Here is a 21,483-nt window from a genome sequence, read left to right on the forward strand (position 1 = left end):
AAGAAAAATGATCTAGTCACAGACTATATTCTATCACCATCAAACTGATTACCAGCAGAAATTTCTGCATACCAGAAATAAATATTTTAGACTTTATAGGTGCCAAATTGCTGTAGAAAATGATGGCATCTTGTCCTGACGTTAGGAAAATTCTCAGAGAGCTGGAGTTTCTTTCCTTGTTGTATATTTAGTCTCATTTTATCTCAGTGTTACATTTTTTTCTGATTACCAGTCATACTCACCTGTGTGAGTGGGGTGACAGCAATATTTTGTGTCACAATAAAGGCATACATGAGTGTGTTTTATTGATAAAACAAACAGTGAGAAATAAATGTGAGATTGTGAACACTTCAGAAAAACTCCAAACTAGTGAGTTCCCTGGCTTGCTAGTAGAGAATTTGTTAACCTAAAGGGAAGAGTGATAAAGGAGACAGAAAAGATGAAAATCTGATATTTGTAGTTTATTTACAACTCCCACTGATGTCACAGTAGCTGTACCTGATGTAGGAAACACGACAGCAGCAAACATGTTTGTTAAAAGCCAAACATGGCTCTTAGCCTTTGTTCAACACACCCTGCAGCCAACACAGGCCTGGTTCCTGTTCAATAAGATACCTGCACTTGGATAGCAGCACAGGGAGCACTGCATCTGCCTAGCAGCCCCAAATTAATATATTATTATTGAGAAATTAGTGACAACAGCTGTCTCATTACAGGAACAAGGCAACAGAGTGCTTTTTCAAGTTCCCATTTTATGCTGTAGCCACTTCAGGTAAGATGGTGGCCCATGCCTCGAGGTAATTTGCATTTACACCACTCCACTGGAGCTCTGCTGCTGTGCTTTGGCTCTTTGCACACCTGAATGATGCTTCACTGTGTGTTTTGATCATTAGTTCGTTTGTAAATTAATTGCTAATACATTAATACTTCACTGCATATCAGTACATTAATATTTTTAAATCCCCGGTTCAGACATTCTCAAGAACATTGTGAACAATTGGAAATAATTTGAAAAAAAATATTTATAGGAACTTCTCATCAATAGATTGTCTGATCTGCATAAAGAATTGAGGTTAGTGCTGTCAGCTGCCCATCTTCTCACAAGGTATTTCACAATCAATCTGTTCCACTGCATCTTCCTGATAAACCTCCTGAAAGTCTGGTGCTGAATTATTACCCCTCTTGACAAACACTCAGGACATGCTAAGACTCGGTTTGCAGGACACAAAAGCACAAAACAGATCTTGAAAATGTGAGAAGAATATTGACAGTAAAATAGCCCATTGTAATTGACATTATTTGTAATTTTACGTGCAGACCTGGCCTGTGTGGCACTGCTTTTGAGAGTTTTGCAGAGTCCACACAGATTGACATTTCTGGGTCAGTTGTGCACACATTTTCAGCCCTGGCACAACAGCAGATGCCAAGTTCAGTGGTTGATGGCAATGGTTGTAATTTCTCTGCAGTTTGAGGAGTGTGTAACAACCTTTAATGACTGCAGGAGTTACTGCTGGACACAATTCCTCAAGAGAATACTCAGGTAGTTGAAATAAATCACAACAAACCTTCATTTCTTCAAAGAAAATTTGTTAAAGAAGAAAATCCTGATTGTGATTGCATTTTTTTCTGAAATTAATGTTATTGTGTACCCTGATTTTTCCTAGTAATTTTTCTAAATGTAATACAGACAATTAATTTCCACATGTTATTCCCCATTTGGAGCCATTTTCAAGAAAGCTTTTATCACACATTTAACAGATCTCTTCCCCCCCAGAACTTTATAAATGAACAATTGTGCATATTCATATCATCAAAATTAATTTAAAACGTTCCAGCTGCCAAGTTGGTTCAACTATTCCTCTGCAAATAATTTATATCTTGTTAAAAGCTCACGTCTGCAAACATTTGGGAATGAATTTGTGATCTGCCACACCCTCAGTCACCAGACAAATTCCTGAACAAAGGAAGCTCAGAGCAGCAGCAGCAGCAGCAAGTTTTCTGCAGGTCCCTTTCTTCCACCTGGGACCACAAACAGTTGCAGGGAATCCAAAATTAATTCAGCTCTAAGAGTGGCTGTGCAGGAACAGCCACTTTTCCTTCCCAGTGCCCACATAAAAGGTTAAATTAGGAAGCTGGGTGAGAGGATGCTAATTAAGCAAATAGGCACTGAGCATGTCTGCTAAACTAAAAAGAGATTTTTTTTTTTTCTTTATGAGCTCCTGGAGGAGTTTCACATGAAATAAATGATTGTTTTATTTGTCTGGTTTTTGTGGTCCTTTGCTGCCTTTCAAGAAAAGTCAAATGGAATCAGGTTTTTATGGCAAAGGTTTTTTTTTTTGGTGCTGATTAAGAAAAAAGAGATTGACAGATTGACAATAAAGAATATTATTGAGAAGTACCTGCTGAGGAGAATGTGCATTTCCCACTACCCTGCAAGCAGTGACTGTTCCAAAATGGTGCCAATGGACTATCAGCAACTGCAATAAAAGCAAATTGTATTTACTATGTCCAAAATATATTTCAAGTCGTTGTTAATGGCAGTGAAATAATTACTTTGTACTGTATAGAATCACTGGAGGCATAAGGAAAAATATTTTTTTTTTCAGATTTTATAAGAGATATGTTGAAAATATGCACAGTTCTTCCTTTCAGTATGGGCAAATTTATACCCTGCTACAGTTTGTGACTCTATTCCTCCATTTCTCTTTCAATGAAGAAATTTTCTGCGATCTGAAAATGACAGGATTTGGCCTAGTATGTTCTAGTATCTAAGATAAACCTTTTATTTGACTGATCTTTGTTTATTCAAAGGCAATCCAAATAATTTTATACTTTCCAAGGAAGTTTCTATTCACCATTTCGACATCCACTGAAGATTTAACGTTCACCTGTTCTGTAAGTGCTCACAGAGAATGGGATGTTGGCCTCCCTGGAATCCTGGCACGGGCAGTGTGAGCCCCTGGGGCTGATCCCAGTGTGTGCTCAGCTCCCGGGCACACAGGTGGGGCTGCCTGCTCCGGGCACTTTGGTTTGTCTGGATGTGCTCCTTTTCCTCGGGTTTTGGGGTTTTTCCCCAGCTTTATCTGCTTTGACTGCAGTGGTTTTCCATTACCCACCCTGGGCTGTGTGGATACACCCAGCTCCCTCATCAGGCGTGTGCTCCAGTCGCTGTGACAGCCTTGAAAATGACATTATATCTCCTAAAGCCTTGATCCTGCACACAGCCATCTCCCTGCCTCGTGTGCATGTTTATCATGTTTATTCCTATCAGCAGTTCCTGATATCCAACACTGCACCGATCAGCAGTATAGAGAATAAACATTTTAGCTCTCTCTCCTGAATGCAGTTTGTTTGTGAGGCCAGAGAAGGGAAAGGCTCTGGAGCACAAGTGAGATGAGGAGCAGCTGGGGGAGCCAGGCGTGTTTATTCTGGGGAAAAGGCGGCCTAGGGGACACCTCGCCGCTCCTGCAGCTCCCTGAAAGCAGCAGCAGAAGCCAGATGGGCTCAGGACGAGAGGGCACAGCTTAAGGGGAGGTTTGGGATGGACATTAGGCAGAGTTTTTCGCAGAAAGGATGATCAGACATCGGAACGGGCTGGCCAGAGAGGCGGCAGAGTCACCCTCACCAATCCCTGCGGGTGTTTAAGGACAGCCTGGAGGTGGCCCTCAGGGCTCGACACGGCGCTCTTGGGCCACAGGCTGGACTCAGTGACCTCGGAGGCCTTTCCCAGCCTTCCCAGTGGATTCCGTGCTCCCGTGGCTCACTGACACCGCTATCGCCGGCAGCGAGCGCGGGGGGCGACGCGAGCGGGGCGGCCTCGGAGCGGCGACATCCCGGGCACCGGGGGCAGGGGGGCGGCGACATCCCGGGCACCTGGGGGAGGCGGCCCCGCTCGGCCCCGCCCCGGCACGTCGGTGGGCGGGCGGGCAGCGTCGCCGCCGCTGCAGAGCCGGGGCCGCGGGTGCGGAGCGCTGCGCCGGCCGCGCTCCCGCAATATGCCTCCGCTGCCCGCGGGCTGCTCGCCATGCCGGGCACCTGCGGGCGCCTCTCCGCGCTGCTCCCGGGGCTGGCGGCCGCGCTGCTGCCCGTGCTGATGGTGATGATGATGGTGATGGGGCGGCCGCCCCCCGCCGCCGCCGCCGCCGCCGCCGCCACCCGCCCGCAGCAGCAGCGAGCGGCGCTGCCCGGGGGCGCCCCCGCCGCGGCATCAGGTACCGAACCCTCCTCTGTATCAGGTACCGAACCCTTCCCTGCATCCGGTACCGAACCTTCCTCTGCCGCCGGTACCGACCCCTTCCCTGCGTCTGGTACCGACCCCTTCCCTGCATCCGGTACCGACCCCATCCCTGCATCTGGTACCGAACCTTCCTCTGCGTCCGGTACCGACCCCTTCCCTGCATCCGTTACCGACTCCATCCCTGTATCAGGCACCGACCCCTTCCCTGCGTCCGGTACCGACCCCGTCTCTGCATCCGGTACCTATCCCATCCCTGCATCCGGTACCGATCCCATCTCTGTATCTGGTACCGAGCCCATCCCCGCATCCGGTACCGAACCCTCCTCTGCATCAGTTACCGACCCCATCCCTGCATCCGGTACCGATCCCATCTCTGCATCCGGTACCGACCCCATCCCCGCATCAGTTACCGACCCCATCCCTGCATCCGGTACCGAGCCCTCAGCCGGTACCGACCCTTCCCCTGCATCCCCGTTCCTCCCCTGCGGGATGGATGGCTGCTGCCCCCGGGAGCGGGCACTGACCCGCACCTTGGCTAGCGGGGCTCCAGGGATTGCTGCTGGCTGGCAGGAATGGCCCCAGGGAGCCAGCCGAGCGTCCGTGCAATAGAAATGTATATGCGTGTCTCATAGACGGGTGTTTATTTCCGTGTATATTTCTGTGTATATTCCTGCGTCGCTTTAAAAATAACCCAGCTGATACGTGTGCGAGCATCTTGAGCCTGTCAAATGAGTGATGGGGCTGCTGAGCTCGTTAGTTTTTGCAGCCCCTCTGCAGATGCTTACCCAAGAGCACGGAAATAATGTGCATGTTTCAGCTTCAGGCCTTGGTTTTGCAGCCAAATATTTTGGGGGTACCCCTTTGCAGAACCAGAGCGAATAATGACGTGTCTGTACTGTCATCTGGTCTAAAAAATATATGTATAGTCTGAAGTTTAGGGTCTCAAATGAGGATAAACCCACTATTTTTCTTGCCATACTGCCTTTCACCAAAGAATTTCAAGATGGTTTCAAGCATGAATTAAGACCTTTTAACACCAAGGCTCCATTTCAGCATATCACTGGAGCATATGTTTCATTTTTAGCATATAGGCATGCATGCTTCTGTTTCCAGCTGACTTCAGGAAGGTATAAAATGTGCTTAGTTTCAGGCAGATGGTTAATATTTTCCTGAATTGAAGCCAATTTGCAAAGCTGCCGAAGTATATTTGTTAATTAGGAAATACAAGCAAAGATATTAAATTGCAGTATTTGCTTGCAAATTCTTTAAGATGTAGGATAAGTAACTAGATTTGATAGAAAATGAACAGAGTCTTAAAATTTTCTTTATACACTCAAAAATGCCTTGATTTAGTCTTCAGGTCTTTTTTTCGTGTGGGTTTGGGTTTGTTTTTATTATTATCTTCCAAACATTTAAAACTGTAGCATTTTGAAGAAGAGCATTTGATGAACATCTTGGTCCTTGTTTTGTTTTTTTTTTTTTTTCATTTCCTCTGATGATTTTTCATTAGTTTGCTTCTTATCATACTTTTAGTAGAATATACCATTAATCACCAAGCAAACACCACTTAAAAGGCATTGGCAGCATTTCTGGCTTGGGCAGTGAACATTTTGCTCATTAAAAATTGAGTGCCAAAAAAAAAAAAAACCAAAACCAGAAGGACAGTTTTTTCTAATTCAATGATCCTCTTTGGTTTCAGGTATTGATTTCTTTTCAAGAAGCTCTGTTACCTTATCTCCTTCAGCCCTGGCCAAGGTCTTTGTTGGTATCTAACATTTTGATGCCTCTTCTCTTGGTTTGCTGTTGTTTTTGCAGGCCCTCCTGCCCAGCTCTTGCTGCTTTCTTTTATTTGCTTTTTTGAGGTATGAGAGTCCAGAAAGTGTCTCCTAGTCCACAGCTTTCATCATGATCACTCTCAATTTATGAATGTTAAAAGTTATTATTTGAGTCGGTTGTCAGCATTTGTTTATGTTAGGCTTACATTTAGATAAAGGTTTATTTCACTTGTTGGCTGGATTTCTACGTGATCTTGATTAATTTTTTTTCTTTTATAAAAGCTGAAAAAAGCCAATGGTAGACTTTGAAAAAGATAAGCTAATTGCTGCTCTGAAACTTTTATTGCTCTGAAGAAGCTACTGAGCACTCTTGGTTTTTTTCTGCGGCATTTCAGCAAAGCATGTAAGCAATTTTTGCTTTATTGACATTTTGGACATTTTTAGAAGGAGAAGAGGACTCCAGACATATCTATAATGGACACTAATGTCTTTTAGTGTTAAATGATCATCAGATGGTTCACAGCTGCCAGGTACGAGGGCTAAAAGGCTGTTGCCTTTCCAGCAGAGCCATCCCTCAGGGCAAGGGGCCGGAGGCAGCTCTGCCTTCTGCCATCCAGGAGGAGCCTGCTGAATTTGGGTTTGTGCAGGGTGATGGGGACCCCAGGGCAAGGAGGAGCCTGCCTGAATTTGGGTTTGTGCAGGGTGATGGGGATCGAGAGAATTTGGGTTTGTGCAGGGTGATGGTGAACGAGGAGCTTTATCCTGCCTGAATTTGGGTTTGTGCAGGGTGATGGGGATCAAGAGAATTTGGGTTTGTGCAGGGTGATGGTGAATGAGGAGCTTTATCCTGCCTGAATTTGGGTTTGTGCAGGGTGATGGGGACCCCAGAGCTGCCCAGCAGAGCAGGTTTATCCTGGCTGAATTTGGGTTTGTGCAGGGTGATGGGGACCCCAGAGCTGCCCAGCAGAGCAGGTTTATCCTGGCTGAATTTGGGTTTGTGCAGGGTGATGGGGACCCCAGAGGTGCCCAGCAGAGCAGGTTTATCCTGCCTGAATTTGGGTTTGTGCAGGGTGATGGGGACCCCAGGGCTGCCCAGCAGAGCAGGTTTATCCTGCCTGAATTTGGGTTTGTGCAGGGTGATGGGGACCCCAGGGCTGCCCAGCAGAGCAGGTTTATCCTGCCTGGCCGGCAGGGCACAGGGCAGGGCTGGAGCTCTCAGCCTGCTGCCCTTTGACGTGTGTTCCCCTATCGATGGCCCTGTTCTGTCGAAGCTCATTACAGCGTTTTACAGATCAATTCCCTCCCGGATTTAAGCGGCTCCTGCCGCTGGGATTGCTGTGCTGGCTGAGGAGGGATGCTGAAGTCAGCACAGCTGTGGGCAGAGTCTGGGGTGCACACTCTGTGCTGACATGGAAGTGCAGCAGGGAGAAGGTAGTGGCACTTCATGACTTTTTGTTCATCTTTCTTTTTCCCCTGAAAACAGCAGCAAACTTGCCACTGCCAAGAGAAATAAGTAAATTCTGTAACAAGGCAGAGAACACATCCAAGAGGGACCCAGTTCATGGAGTTATTCTGACTTGTCACATCTCACAGATACAGGCATTCTTCCAAATTAAAGAAGAAAATAAAAAAATTGGAGAGTGAGAAAGACAGGCCTCTCTGCTTAGGGTGGTGATTGCTGGAGTGGAGAACCTGCCTTGGTTCTTCCTTATTCTTAGTGATTTTTTGCATTTTCCTTGTGGCAGCTTGGAAATCTGGGCTCTGGTGTGCGGGAGCAATTGAGGAGAAACCTCTGGGAGCCCCAGATATTCATCATTGAGGTCAGCAGGCTTGAGCACAGAATTCAGTGAATTATAGTCCTGGCTCTGATCCAGGCCAATCTGGTTTTGTTTTCCATGTTCCCTTTTCTTTATCTTTATTGAGGTGCATTCTTCACAGGAGCTGAGAGTTACATTTTTTAATGTTGGTGAGGCTTGGGCTATCCTGATGTGGGGCATTATTATTCCCTTTCTAATGCAGATATTGCTCTATAAATAGAGCAGGGACCACTAATTGAATAAGTGATAGTTATCTGTATCAGCTCTGGGGCATGCACTGAATGAGCAGCTGCAGAAAAAGCAGCTGTGTCAGTGGCAACTGTCACTTTACACAGGGTGACATACAGCAGCTTCATCTTGGAGGGGTTTTACCATGTTGAGACATTAAATTAGACTTGAACAATGTTTTAAAATAGGGGTTTTTTTTCCCCAAGTGTGGGTAGTCCCTGTACCTTTTGTAATCCCAGCATGAACAAGAAAAACCTTGCCCTGTTATTTGTTATAGACCATGCCCAATCTGCCTCTTGGTCCAGAATTCAGGGAAAAATGAATTTGTCTTGATTTTTGTGATTTTTTAAAATTTTTTTTAAGCAGATAGCTTTGCATGCAGTGGGGAGATTAGCTTGGTTCTGTGGGGTGAAATTCTGTAGCAGCTAACAGCGGTGCTGAACAAAGGAGAGGGGGGATTTTTTGGAATTGCTATGTGTATTTTTTTGTTAATACACAAACCCCTGTTAGTTGAGACAGACGAGATAAATATGTGATTGTTGACAAATGCAGAAGAAAATCAGAGATTACTTTTTTACCTGCTGGAGGCAAGTGCACTGCCTGGATGCTGCCTGTGGAATTTGGGTCTGAGCCCATGTCTCAGCACTGTCTGCCTGCATGTGATGATCAGTGGCTGCCTAATGTGAAGCTGTGCTGCAGACAAGTCATTTCTGGCTCAGAGTTTTCTAAACTCTTTTGTATGTTGGCTTAGTTTCCTCCTACTGGAATGATCAGGAAGAATTTCTCATGCTTCCTTTTTATTTGAGACACCAAAAGAGAAACATTTCTCCAAAACAACAACGTGTTTGTGTGATTTACTGCTTTTTTAATCATGGTGTTCCATGCTTCTTGCTGTAGAATATTTTTCCTAATGACTTGAATATTGGTGCGTAGCTGATACTAATACTTGGGTATTTAGAGGAGCATTTGGTTCTGGTATCTTGTTCCATTTGTCTGGGTTTGAATTTGAGCAATAACACATAATAATGCACTTAACCCCATGGTGTAGTGTGACTGTCTTCTTTGTCACTTGATGGAATAATCTGTGTGGTTTGCTGTCCCCAAACTCCCTGGATTGGGGATTAGTAGGGCAGCAATCAATCCAGTTTTGTTTTAGAGCTTTTGTTGCAGTCAGATACCACAGGAAAATGAGTGAGGAATTAAAAGCTGTGTGGGAGATTCTTTAGCATTCCAGTAAGGAAGGAAATTCAGTCATTTTCATGGCTCAGCAGTTATGTGGGATACAGTTGCTGCTCAAGGAGCCAGGGCTGTCTGAATGGAGGCTTCTGATCAGAGCTGGCATTATTTTTGTTTTATACAAGCAGCAACACAACCCTCTTACCCTGTGGATACTGGAACATAACTGGTGTCAGGGAAAAGGTTTCTTTTCCCTGAAAATAGAAGTGTTACATGCACATCCCAGCCAAATGGTTTAGTGGTTTAAGATAACTCCACCTATAGAAATCAGCTCAGAAAATGGCCTTTGATCTGCTGTTCATTTTTCTCAGGATTCCCAGCTCTGGTATTTCCAGTGGTGGCTTCTCAGCCAGGTGAGACAATGCAAGACTTGGACATGTCCTGATTTGTTGGAGATGATGTTCTCAAATGTCTGAGCTTTCTGTGCTGTTCTAGGACTTGGTAATGCCACCAAATATCAGGGAGGGCATTAGGACACTGAGAGGGGATAAAGCATCTGCAGCTGGAAATGGGAATGAATAAGGAAAAAGAAATATTCATAGATGCACGTGCTCCAGGATATAGGTCACTCAGTTGCTAACACAAGAAAAAGAGGAATTTGGGGTTTTTCATGGTAAAGTACGCATTAAAAAAATATGTGCTACTTTTTTGTTTGTTTTTTTTTTTAGGAAGAGAATCTGCATAAACACAGGGGTACTGAGAAGCTCTGAAGAGTGAGAGACATCTCTCCTGAGCTGAAAGCTTGCTTTCACTGAAACCTGTAATACATTATACAGCATCATGCTCTGTACTTCAGAAAGCTTGGTTTCAGGAAACTTGCCTTGATAGTAGCTTTCATTGTGAAGAACTGAGAGAGACAATGTCTTTTTGAGAACTGTTGAGAGAGACAATGTCTTTTGGCATTCTTGGAATCAGGGCCCATGGATACGTGGTCAGAAGTGGCAGGAAAGGAGGGATTAATGATGGCAGGAAGGTGCCTATTGCAAGGTGGTAGTTTTTGCAGCTCTTGTTTGTTTTGCTAAAGTTTGCTTCTTGTCAATCTGTTGGCAGAAAGTGCACCATCAAAGGGCAATTGCTATGTAAAAACATTCACAGCATTACTGTCAGGCTGAGAATTTGGAATGCAGCTGCTATCTGGGTCACTGGGGATCTGTAGCAAGCTTTCTCTGTGAACTAGCTCAGTAGATGAAGTCTTTGAAGACACAGCAAAGATCTAAGAGGAAAGTTTATTCCAAATAAATTCAATTCTTGGCGTGTCAAACTTAGCAAAACAGCACAGGTTACTTTGTTGTCTTGAAAGTCGCGTATTTTTACATCACTGTATCCATCTGTAATGAGAGGGGACTTGAGGCACAATGTGACAGAGCAAATGTGCCCCCTTTATTGTTCCTGAGACTGTGTTTCACTCCTGAATCACAGGTTTTACATCTGGGGTGCTGCAGGAGCACCCAGGTTCTGTCATCAACCATTTCCCTTGAACCATCAGAGTTATTTTATTCTCAAACAACTTTTTTGTATTCAGCAGGTTGAAACCACCAGGTCTGGTTCCTCCTGCTTAATCCTGGCTTGCCAGGGGTGTTGAAACCATCAGGTCTAGCTCCTCCTGCCTGGTCCTGGCTTTGCCAGGGGTGTTCCAGCACAGCTCCTGCATGAACTTGCCCCCTTCCACACATGGCTGCAAGGAGTTGCATTCAGGGGGCTGCAAAGCAGCTGCTGCATTTCCTGCCTTGCTTCTCTGGCACTGCTTGTAGCAGAAAACACAAGGTTTGAGAACACTTTTCCTGCCAGCACAGGCTTGAGGGGAGGATGTATGAGTGTGCACAGCTTTACAACCAGCACTAGGGAAGGGTATTTGCTGGGGGAAGCTGTGCTAGGGAATTTGGGGTTGGAAAAGTAGAAGAGAATGCATTCATCTTGCAGAGCTCCCTAAGCCTGGTGTTTAGGAGGGCAGGTTTCACTCAGGGTGTGCTCAGCTGGGAGAGGCATTCCAGATCCTGTCAGCAGAGCTGGGTTCCTGGGAAAGGGAGAGGGCAGTCCTTCCAAATTCTGAGCCTGCAGCACGGAGCACAGCTCCCTTTCACATCTACACCAGGTTACAGAGGGCAGCCTTTGGGCAGCTTGCTGCCCTGGAATCTGGGGGGATTTAGGTCAGGAAGGGATGACTCTTAGATCTTCCATACAGCAGGTCACTCATGGACTGTTGTGTGAGCAGGTTCTTGCTCTGGAGCACTCCTGTGTGTGGAGGACCCTCCAAAGCACCTCCTGCCTTAGCACAGCTTCTCAGCCAGCGTGCAGGGCTGTGTGTGCCACCTGCACTTCTGGCCAGTACAAAAACATGTGCTGTGAGCTTCACAAGGAGCTGTGAGCTGTTTGTAGAGGATGTGGATAAAGTCTCCTCCAGTCTCAGGTGGACCAGCTCCCCTGACTTTCCAGATCCTGTGTGCCCTCTGGCTGTAAGCAGGCTGTCATTGTAGCTCGTGGCACTTGCATGGCATCACCCTGGTGATGTGTGGCCCTGCCTGATGTAGCTCCTGGAAGCCATCTGTGTGCCCTGCTGGGGTGGACAGGCCTGGCAGTGATGTTCTTGCCTGTCTGTGTGTGCATAAGCCCCCTAAGTCTCACCAAGGACAGGCATGAACCCTTCTTTCCCCTCAATTTCTTGTCCTTCTTTCTCTTCCCTGTTTATGCTTTATCCTGTGGACTCCAAGAGAGTCTCTGCTGTCTGAAAGAAGTCAGGCTTCAGGGCACAATTGTCACAAGGTGGAAATGAGGCAGTTGTAGGGTCAGTTCTTCCTTCTGGACTTCCACATGAGCTTTTCTGCAGCATTCTGCATTTAATGTTGACAGGGCCAGGTACATAAGAAACTGCACTTCTACCAAGGGAAGAGGCAAGAGGTGGCCTTCATTGAGATGACATGGAATAAATTGTGGCTTGTGGTGGGTTAGAGAGCAAAAACCAGTTTTGTCCCTCTACCTTGTGATTTTTCCTTGCCCCATTTTGAGAAATGTGCTGGTTTTGGTGTGGGCCTTACCTGAGCCACTGGCAGCTGCACAAGTTAAGCTGCATGCCAGCTGTGGTGGGGGATTTTGGGGGCTTTTTCTGTGTGTGTTGAACCTGATGCAGTGCTTATGATGAGTGTGAGGCATGCACTGAGCCATGTGCATGAGGAGCTCATGAAACAGAAGAACAGAGAATCTCAGAGCTGCTTCAACATGTCCCCAGCAGGCTGTGGCTGGTTGAAAGCCATTACTGATGTGAGCACTGCACCCCAAAAGTGCTCTGGGGTCTGTGGAGTGTTGTGGGATTGATGAGGGCTCCAGCCTGTGCCTCTGAGTGTTGGCTTGGGTGCTTTCACTAAACACAGTGTGGCTGTAGGCAGATCAGCTGGAGCACTGACTCACTGTGGGGCAGCTTACTGTGGAGAAAAGAGCTGAATTTAGGTGGGTTTTGTGTGTTTGCTTCAGTGTGGTCCTTAATAGTACCTCTGCCTCTTCTGAAATGTCTTCTTGTATTTCACATACTTTTATTTTCTTTATTTCTCATTAATCTTTTACCTGTATTTAATGCTTGAATTTCCCCTCTGGTGTGTGCACGTAGCTTTCAGGGTTCAGGTTGTTTTAGTTTCATGTCAGAGCAGCCCTTTCATTACCCAAACTGATTTTACTTTCAGAATCGTTGGTATTACTGTTTTCACTTACTGCAAGAGTTATCATGTAATGCCATGCAAGACAAAGTATATCTTTTTACCCCATTTTCCATAATGAAGCATGGAACTTGCATCAGATTGTGAGCCCTAAATTATCATAGGATGGTATACTCCAGGTAAAACTTCCAGACAGATTTGCTAAATGTATTAAAATTAGCAGCTGAAAGAGGTGAAGATGATACTTGTTGGTTTTATTTTCTGTGATTTGAGAGTAACTGAGAGTCTGGCTGGGTGTTTAGGCTGGAGGGGCCATTCTTAGAGCAGGGTTGGCACTGACCTCACACCTGGGAGCTCTTTCCTGTCAGGCCATGGAAGGCTGCAGGATTGGGGAACCTCTCTGGACAACCTATTCCCATGGCTGTTTGTCCTTAGAGAGAGAAGCAAATCCCTTGTCCAGTCAGATCCTTGCCTGCAGTTGGGAATTGTTGCCCTGCCATGCATCTCAACAGAGATCTTGGCCCTTTATCCCTGGTAAATTCCTGGGAGAGGGAAGGCTGTTGTTTAGGGCCCCCAAAACCTTCCCTGTGCAAGGTTAACCAAGGCTCATGCCCTTCATGTGCCTTCCCCTAATGCTGGAACTGGGACAAGGTGGAGTTACACCCTGTGCTGCAGATTTGGGGCTGTTCCATAAATATGATGCATGCAGTTGGCTCAGTCTGCTGAAATGGATACTGGTTATGAATCTTGGCAAAACACCAAATCTATTTATTATTAATGACTCTGCATGAGCAAGGCTCCCAAATGAAACTGATTGGAACATTCTCAGGGAAGTCATTTTCTGTGAGGTAGCAAATCTGGTTGGTAATTTCTATGTGCTAATCTGAGCTATATTGGAGAGAAGGTCAGTGATGTCAAGATATTTGAAAATATTGTCTGTTTTGCTGGGATGAAGAAGGAGGTGCTTGCCCTCTCCACCTATTATAGGCTCTAATGGAATTAAGAAAAGCTTCTTCATGTAATTGTGGAAAATATTTTTCCTCTGTTTTGAAGCATTTCATTAAGTGACTGAACAGGAGAAATGAGTAGTTTTATGTTGGGTAAATGCAGGATTTTGGTAGATGATGTGTTTAGAATGATAAAAACTGTTAATAACATGAATTATGGCTTGTGATAAATATCACAGATGCTTATTCTATTGTTTCTGGGAGCAAAGGAGAAAACTTACTCTCACTGGGCTGCAGTAGAGAGTTTCTTTGGATTACAGACCACTGAGGTTGAGAAAAATCCTCTAATTAAATTCAGCATGAGACCCAGTGAAACATTTGTGACACCCTGCATAGTTTGGGTGCAAAAGATTCTGTCATGGCTCTTTGCCTCTTAATTAGTTGTCAGCTTCCTTCTCCCTCTCTTGTGGTTTTTTTGGGGGTGTTTTTTCTTCAGAACTTCCAGTGGAGAAAACCTGTCCCTTGACAAGTCAGTCTGCTGGATTCTTCAGTGCTCCATGGCACAGATTGTCCCAGAAATACTTAAGGGGATTTGTTTCCCCCCAGTCCAGCTGGCACCATCTCAGAGATGCTGAATGAATCTTGAGTATTTTGGGGTGGAAAAAAGAAGTTGCTTACTGCCCCGTTCTTAGCCTGGCTGTCAGCAAAACCATTTCCATCCTCCTGGAAATGTTTCCATGGAGCTAAATCGTTTTCCCATTGCTCCCTACAGGACTTGGGGCATCTGCTGGGAAGGGAGAAGTGCTTGTGCAGGAGCCAGCACAGCTGGGGCCTTCAGCTGGCTCTGGAGCACTGGGTGTGGGGCTGAGCTGCAGCAGGCAGGGAGGACTCTGAGCAGCAGTGCCTGAGCCATGAGTGCACCCAGCTCTGACACCCTCCTGCACGGCACCCTTGGAGCAGTGCAGTTCTTGTGCTGCTGTCCTGCTGCCATTGTTTTGCTCCAGCCTGTGGCCTGATGTGACAGAACTTCCTCTTTTTTTAAACCTTTTTAAGCTCTGGGCAATAAGACTCATTTAAAATGAGTAGGAATCTGCAATCATTTTTCTAATACCTGGTGCTCTGTGTTCTTTATGTTGTGTTTTTTCATCATTCACTTTATGAAACTCCACTTTAATGAAAATTTCTATATGGAAGAGACTGTAGCTTGTTGGGTGCTCTTGCTTTGTTGCTGCCATATGGATTTCCTAACCCTTGCGATAAAAAATTCCCATTCCACGTGTACAGAGCTACCCTTAGGGAATGTTGTCCTGCAAACTTTAAATTCTATTTCCTCCACATATGCCTTTATACATTGGCCTTCTTCCAAGGGATTAGAGAATCTTTTCCTGCAGGTGAAAGACAGACATTGCAGCAGCATTAGAAATATCTTTCTTGAAGGAGTGGTATGAGATTTTACAGCTTTAGGGGAAGAAAAGTACTCTCAGACAAGGGTAGTGACCAGGTTGTTATTGAAAAAATATCTCTGAATGCAGCAGTGGTTGTCCTTTGCAATTAGTGAATGATGTGCACTGATGTTTGAATTTCTGGTTTGTGGGCTGTATTGTGCCACAGAGTCTGTGGATGCATCTCTGGCTGAAGGCTTCACAGCATTAAATGTCATGTTTGAACAGGTGCTGCTTTGTTTTCCTGTGATTTTTTTTTTCCTCTCCTTCTGTCAAATTGAGGGTGTGTTTAAAATTGTACAGGGTTTTTTTTCTGTAAATTCCACTCACAAGCCACCACTAGGAATTCCACAAAACAAATGCTGTACCTGACTCATTAGGACTAAAAAAAAAAAATAAAAATAAAGGTGATTCATGTTGTAAGGGTACTGGAAGATTCTTTCTGTCCAAGTATATTGGCTGTTAGAGGGTAGGTTTGACAAATCATTCAAAATTCTCTACAAGAAATGGTCACATTTTTGTCAAGATGCTGCTGCTCACTGATTTATTTTTGCTGTGTAAATGCTGAAGGTTTAATTGTGAAGTTCATCAGTGGGAAATCCACATTGTTGGCTTACACTCTAATAGATACTTGCCCATTTTTCTTGAATATAATTCTTGTATATATATATATTGTGGGGTTTATGTATGTATGTATATCTTGAATATAAATGTATGTACATTATATCTTGAATATAATTCTTGTATAATATATTGTGGGGTTTATATAAAACCCCCATATTTAAAATAGAGTATTATGAAGATTTCATAGTATAACCCTGTGTACTTTTTCCCCCAATATTCTGTAACAAACTGAATTTTTAATATTTTCATTCCCTCAGCTCTGGTGCAAGGTAAAATGATACTGGCAGTGGTTAAAAAAAAATGAAAGAGCAGCATTACAGGCTTAATATTAGCCTGAAATGAAAAAAATAACCTTATAATGGCCTCTGAAATGCCTGGGAAAGCTGTTTTATTTTGTAGGTTTTGGGAGCTCTTTCTAGTATTTGCTTGCTGATTTTAATCTCTTTCACTTGCAAATTTATCTCAATTTGAAAGGTAGATTTTATTTAAGATTTTATTCTTGTAATATTAATAATTTATCTCACTTATATCAAATTACAGAAGATGATATTTAAAATAAATGACTCCTAAATAAGTGAAGCTCTGCAGCATTTCATCTTGTCTGCTGTCTGTCTCCCTTGCCCCAGGAAGGTGAATTTCTGCTTCAGTCTTCCATAGTAACCACAGCTCTGAGAGCCAGGCTGGCTGATTCAACAAAATAGCAGCAAATCAAAATGCAGAGTTGCTATGGTAATTTTAATTCTCATAGGTTTATTGTGTCCTGTGAGTTCCCATGTTCTGGCTTGGGTGGTGACACAGCCTGATTTTAATTTGTGAAGAAGGCACAAATGGTGGAAAAAGCATCTTGCAACTGCTCACCAAATGAGTACCTTGCAGCAGTACATGCTGTGCACTTAAAATGATCCCAGTGAATTTTTTAAATGACATAAATGCCATGCAGTGTTGAAGGAATACAGGGAGGAAAAAAAATCCCATCTAACCTTCATGGCTGCTTTCCTGTCTGAATTTCATGGCTCTTGCTTAGGTAGCCCATAAAAATATATCAAGGGGAATTTTCCTTCTATTTTCCATTTCTCACCAAGAGCACTTCAAAGTGCTTGGGGCTTGTTCCCACTGGATAGGAGGAGAGTGAGTGCTTAGCAGCTTTATGGATTAGCCTGATGGCATTCTGCTGCACTTCTTACAAGCAGGATCCTTCCAGGAAGGTGTTCATTGATTATGCAGCAGTAATCATCAGGGATACTGCCTATGATCATCTGGCTTATTTTATTGATTTTGCAGGACTTTAATTTCATTAATATCTGGTTCCTGTCAACATTTGTGGAATGATTATTGTGCTTATGCAGCTTTTTTATGCCTCTGGTCTGAGACTTTGGGTGGAAGTGTAACCACTTCTAAAGGCAGAACACATCTGGTTGTAGAAAATGGCTATTTTTGTTTATTTATTCAAATAAGTCATCAGATCAGTCCTCATATATACAGCAGATCTTCAAATTGACAAAGCTATATATGCCTATGCAATCACACAGATTTTGAATACTGAGGCCACCCAGATTATAAAGTAATCCAAATCCATTAAAATAATTGCAAGCACTAAAAGTTAGCATTTTTAAAAATGTTTTTTGTCTTTTTTTTTTATTTTATGTGAACTGAAGGCAGTGCTGCAATCAGTACCTGCACAAGTGTGTCATGGAATGGGATGGATGGGAATTTAATGTCTGTTGGGAAGTACAGACATAATTATACTGGGCAAATATCAGATCAAAATGTAGCAGCTCAAGTTTGCCAGAGTTGAATACTGGGCATATTTAGTCCTGACTAAATTTCATCTTGCCTTTCAGTTGCTTTTGAATTTGGATGAAGTGATAGCAAAAGCTGTGGGGAGGGCAGTTTATTTATTGGTTTACACAGACCTAATGCCTATTGGCTACTTTGGAAATCCTCTCAGTGCCTAAGTACTAATGAGGCATAAATTAATATTTTTCAACAAGTATTCAAGGACAAGATTTCTAGTAAGAATGTTTTGCAGTTTTCTTTACCTCTCTCTTCAAAAAGCAAATCTCCTTTTCCTCTTGTTGTTTGCTTAAGGTTTGTATTTATGTATGCACACAACTCCGTACAAAACATAAACCCCTGAAAATGTAAAAGGAAAATAATTCTGTTAAAGTGAAAAAAATAATTATTCTGCTGGAGTGAAACAAAATTGTTGTCAGTAAATAAATGCAACTAACAACTTTTTTTTTTTTGTGAAAACATCAGTAAAATGCAGCGTTAGTTCTATGTAAAAGTGGTGCCATGTCTGTGAATACTTTGGCTGGGAAAAAAATGGACAAGGTATGACTCAGATAAACATTCCATTTCACTGGTGTGTTGGGGTTTTTTCTTTGTTTATTTACTTCTGTTTCCCATCAAAATCCCTTTAAGAAGGGAAAAAGGCTTTGTTCTTTTCTGTAAAATATCTAACTGTGTGTTAGTAGGCAGTCAGCTTCTTCTTACTGTCTGATACAGTTTTATTATCCTATGAACCTGCATTGGGGGTCTGTTTTGAGCTAAATATATAATTAGTCTTAGACCTATTAATTTACTGAGAACCTTGAAGTTTTCTCTGGATCATGCTAATTTCCCAGAGGCAAATCCCTGGCAGTTTTTCAGTCTGCCAGATTAGAAGTGTCCCTTTCAAGTGCTCACCCTGACGGCTTTGATTCAATGCATTTCATTTCATGTAATAAATTCACCACTCTTTTCAGTGTGAGGCTTGCAGAAAACCTCATCTTTAGAAAAGTCTTTTTTCATAACCAGTGATCTCCCTGGCTAAAATATTCCAGGGACTCCTCATCAGAGAGATGGCTCCAGGATGGATTGAAATGTGGAGGAAGGAGACTGAGCAGAGCTCTGCAAAGGAAGGAGGACGTGATCAAAGGCAGGGGGAAATAGGAAGTGGGAAAGGGAGTTTTCAGAGCAGAAAGCAGGTGTATTTTTGTTTGAGATGACAGCAGGCTGTTGGGTTTACATCTCTTCCTGCATTGTTCTGTTCAGCTCTCAAGAGCAAAAGCATCCAGTTGTTCCCAGAGATGCAGCCCCTCCTTGGTGTGTGGCACTGAGAACAGTGTGTGAAAGGTGTTCTTAGGCTCTATTTTTAATTTTCCTAATAAGGTGGGAGGAAGGGCCACCTGAACACTGTAGTGTGTGCTGAAATGATGCATGTATTGACATGAATGAGCTTCTAGTAAATAATTTCCATTTCCTCCTAACTCATATAGAGGTGCCTGACAATTCTGGCACTCTGGTCTGCACGTGCCTGTCACAGAATAGCTGTGATATTCTCATCCGAGAAATAAGGTGAAATAAGGAAGTGTTTCTCTGTATCTGAAATAAAGCATTATTTGAAGCTAATATAAAAGAATTTGTTTGCAAAACTCTCAGAGTTAGAATGTAATTTTTTTTTCCCAGCAAAAGCTCACTTGAGTAACTTGATGTGTGACAATGCTTGGCCAACAGTGTGCTAAATTTCTTTTTTTTTTTTTTAATTTCTAATCTGTTACACTTTTTCTTGACTGTGAAGCAAGAGCTTGGTGGAAGCAGCTAGATCTGACTAGATTGGGTTAAACTTCCTCCTACAATAAAAATTACTGTAACAGCTTTTCTCTGTGTAAAAGGGACTGCCTGTTCCCCCCAGGATCTACCTTTTGCTCCCTCCTAATTGAGATTTTGTAGATGCCTTCTGTGGAAATTGCTTGACCAGAAATAGGGCAGTGGGAATACTGTGGTGTCCTACTTTCCCAGACCCTGTTTTGCTGCTTTGTCCTTGGAAATTGGTAATGTGCTCTGTGTTCCTGCAAAGATGTTTGCCAAAGCTTCTCTTAAATGTACATCCTAGAGTTTCACTTTGCATTTAAGTATTTTAAGGGAGTGCAGAGCTACAGAACTGTGCTGTACAGATCATGTGGGTTGGCTGTTCATACACAAATGCAGCAAATGCTGATCACCTCTGTGCTTCACTTTGTTTTAAAATATCTTTTATGGTATCTGTATTGTTTAAAAGCAGGAAAACATCAATATCTTTTCTCCAAAGAGCATTTCAAGGTGCAGCCTCTACTTGCTTTAAAATGAGAGTCACAATGCTGCCACTTTGCCTAAAGATCAACCTAAATAAGGCAATTTTTAGCAATTGCTGCAGTCTATGTCTGCCTTTATGTACCCCTGTTCTTCACCCAGCACTTTGGGGTTAGTGTTGAGTCCCTGGCTGGAAAGTTTTTAACTCCCAGAGTGATTCTGGAGAGAGTTGGTGCAAATTTAGCCTCCTGCTAAGTGCAGAGTGAGCCTGTCAGTAGTTGTCAACATTCAAGCATTTTCTTTTTGCAGCCAGGTGGAATGATTGTATTTGTTATCCTAAGCATGTGTTGTTTTTATCTAAATCTAAGGTTCTCTTTTCCTGATTTTTACAGCTGGTTAGGTATTTGCTGAATTTTCTCAGACCTTTTGGGAACAGTGTGAGCTTCTTTGCTTCTCAGTTCAGTCATAAGTTGTAGAAAATGAAATATGCAGATTGTGCTTACAACTAATTAATAAAGACAAAATGAAAATTGCACAGATCAAAACACTTGTACTGTATTTTTTATTTTAGCAGTGTTCCTGTTCCATTTTAGGGAGGACAAATAATGTTCTGCTATTTATTTTCTGCTTCTGTTTTAAATCAGAGGAGTAGCACATAAAACATCCTTCTCAAGAATCACGTAATTAGTTTCTAAATGAGATCTTCTGATCCCAATTTGGAGCAGATAGAATGATTTGTGCAGAGTTAGAAGGATCTTTGTACATGTACATGCCCATTTGTACTAGGGCCTATAAATTACTGCATGCAGTATGACAGGATAAAAGAGCACTGATAGCTAACAAATGAAGCCCACATTTGGCTGTAGTGGTTATTAATTAGATTTGCAGCTTTATTTGATAGCTATGAGAAGCATAATTGAAAACGAGGCAGAGAGCTCAGCCCAGCCTGACCATAACTCTCACAAGGCACCCATAAAATAGTTATGGGAGTTTAGGGGTCACCTATTGTGTCATTTCCATGCACTGTGCAAGGCAGCAAGCTCAGTCCTGTGCCAGTGACTCCAGAACAGAGGTACCCACAGAGGGATGGGGTCTATGGGGAGGGGGCTTGGCCCTGCACTGTCACCCCCAGCCCTCAGGGGCTGCACAACTGCCCCTCATCTCCATGGGTTTTTCATGAACTGAAAGGGGCTTCTACTTGCCCCATCATCTTTCTTTCTTTTTTCCCCCATTTCCCCCATCTTATTTTCCCCCACCTTTATTTTTCCCCCACCTTTATTTTTCCCCCCCATCGTTTTCCCCCCCATTGTTTTTTTCCCTATCTTTCCTGCCCCCTTTTTTAAATTTTCCCATATTTTTCCTCTTTTTTTTCCCCAGCTTTTGTAGCTTGTCACTGCTATTACTTTTAGTAGTTTTAAGGGAAGTAGTTTGCTAGTTTTAAGGTAATTCTAAGAAGTAGCAATTGGTGTTTGTGGGCAGG

General features: G+C 43.4%; 1 protein-coding gene across 4 annotated transcripts in view; it reads left to right on the top strand.

Annotated features, from left to right (window-relative positions):
- The first annotated feature begins 3,767 nt into the window (after positions 1 to 3,767).
- FAM171B (family with sequence similarity 171 member B) overlaps positions 3,768 to 21,483 on the top strand; it is a 38,616-nt gene continuing 20,900 nt past the window's right edge. For 2 of the 4 annotated variants that reach the window (XM_077181127.1, XM_077181128.1), the window contains exon 1: positions 3,894 to 4,211. In XM_077181127.1, the coding sequence (XP_077037242.1) occupies positions 4,025 to 4,211 (187 nt within the window). In that variant the 5' untranslated portion in view covers positions 3,894 to 4,024. Of the gene's footprint in view, positions 4,236 to 21,483 lie in introns of all 4 variants that reach the window. The other 2 variants (XM_077181130.1, XM_077181126.1) reach the window with 2 other exon arrangements.

Source organism: Agelaius phoeniceus, chromosome 7 (assembly GCF_051311805.1).
Source record: "Agelaius phoeniceus isolate bAgePho1 chromosome 7, bAgePho1.hap1, whole genome shotgun sequence".
Taxonomy (NCBI): Eukaryota; Metazoa; Chordata; class Aves; order Passeriformes; family Icteridae; genus Agelaius; species Agelaius phoeniceus.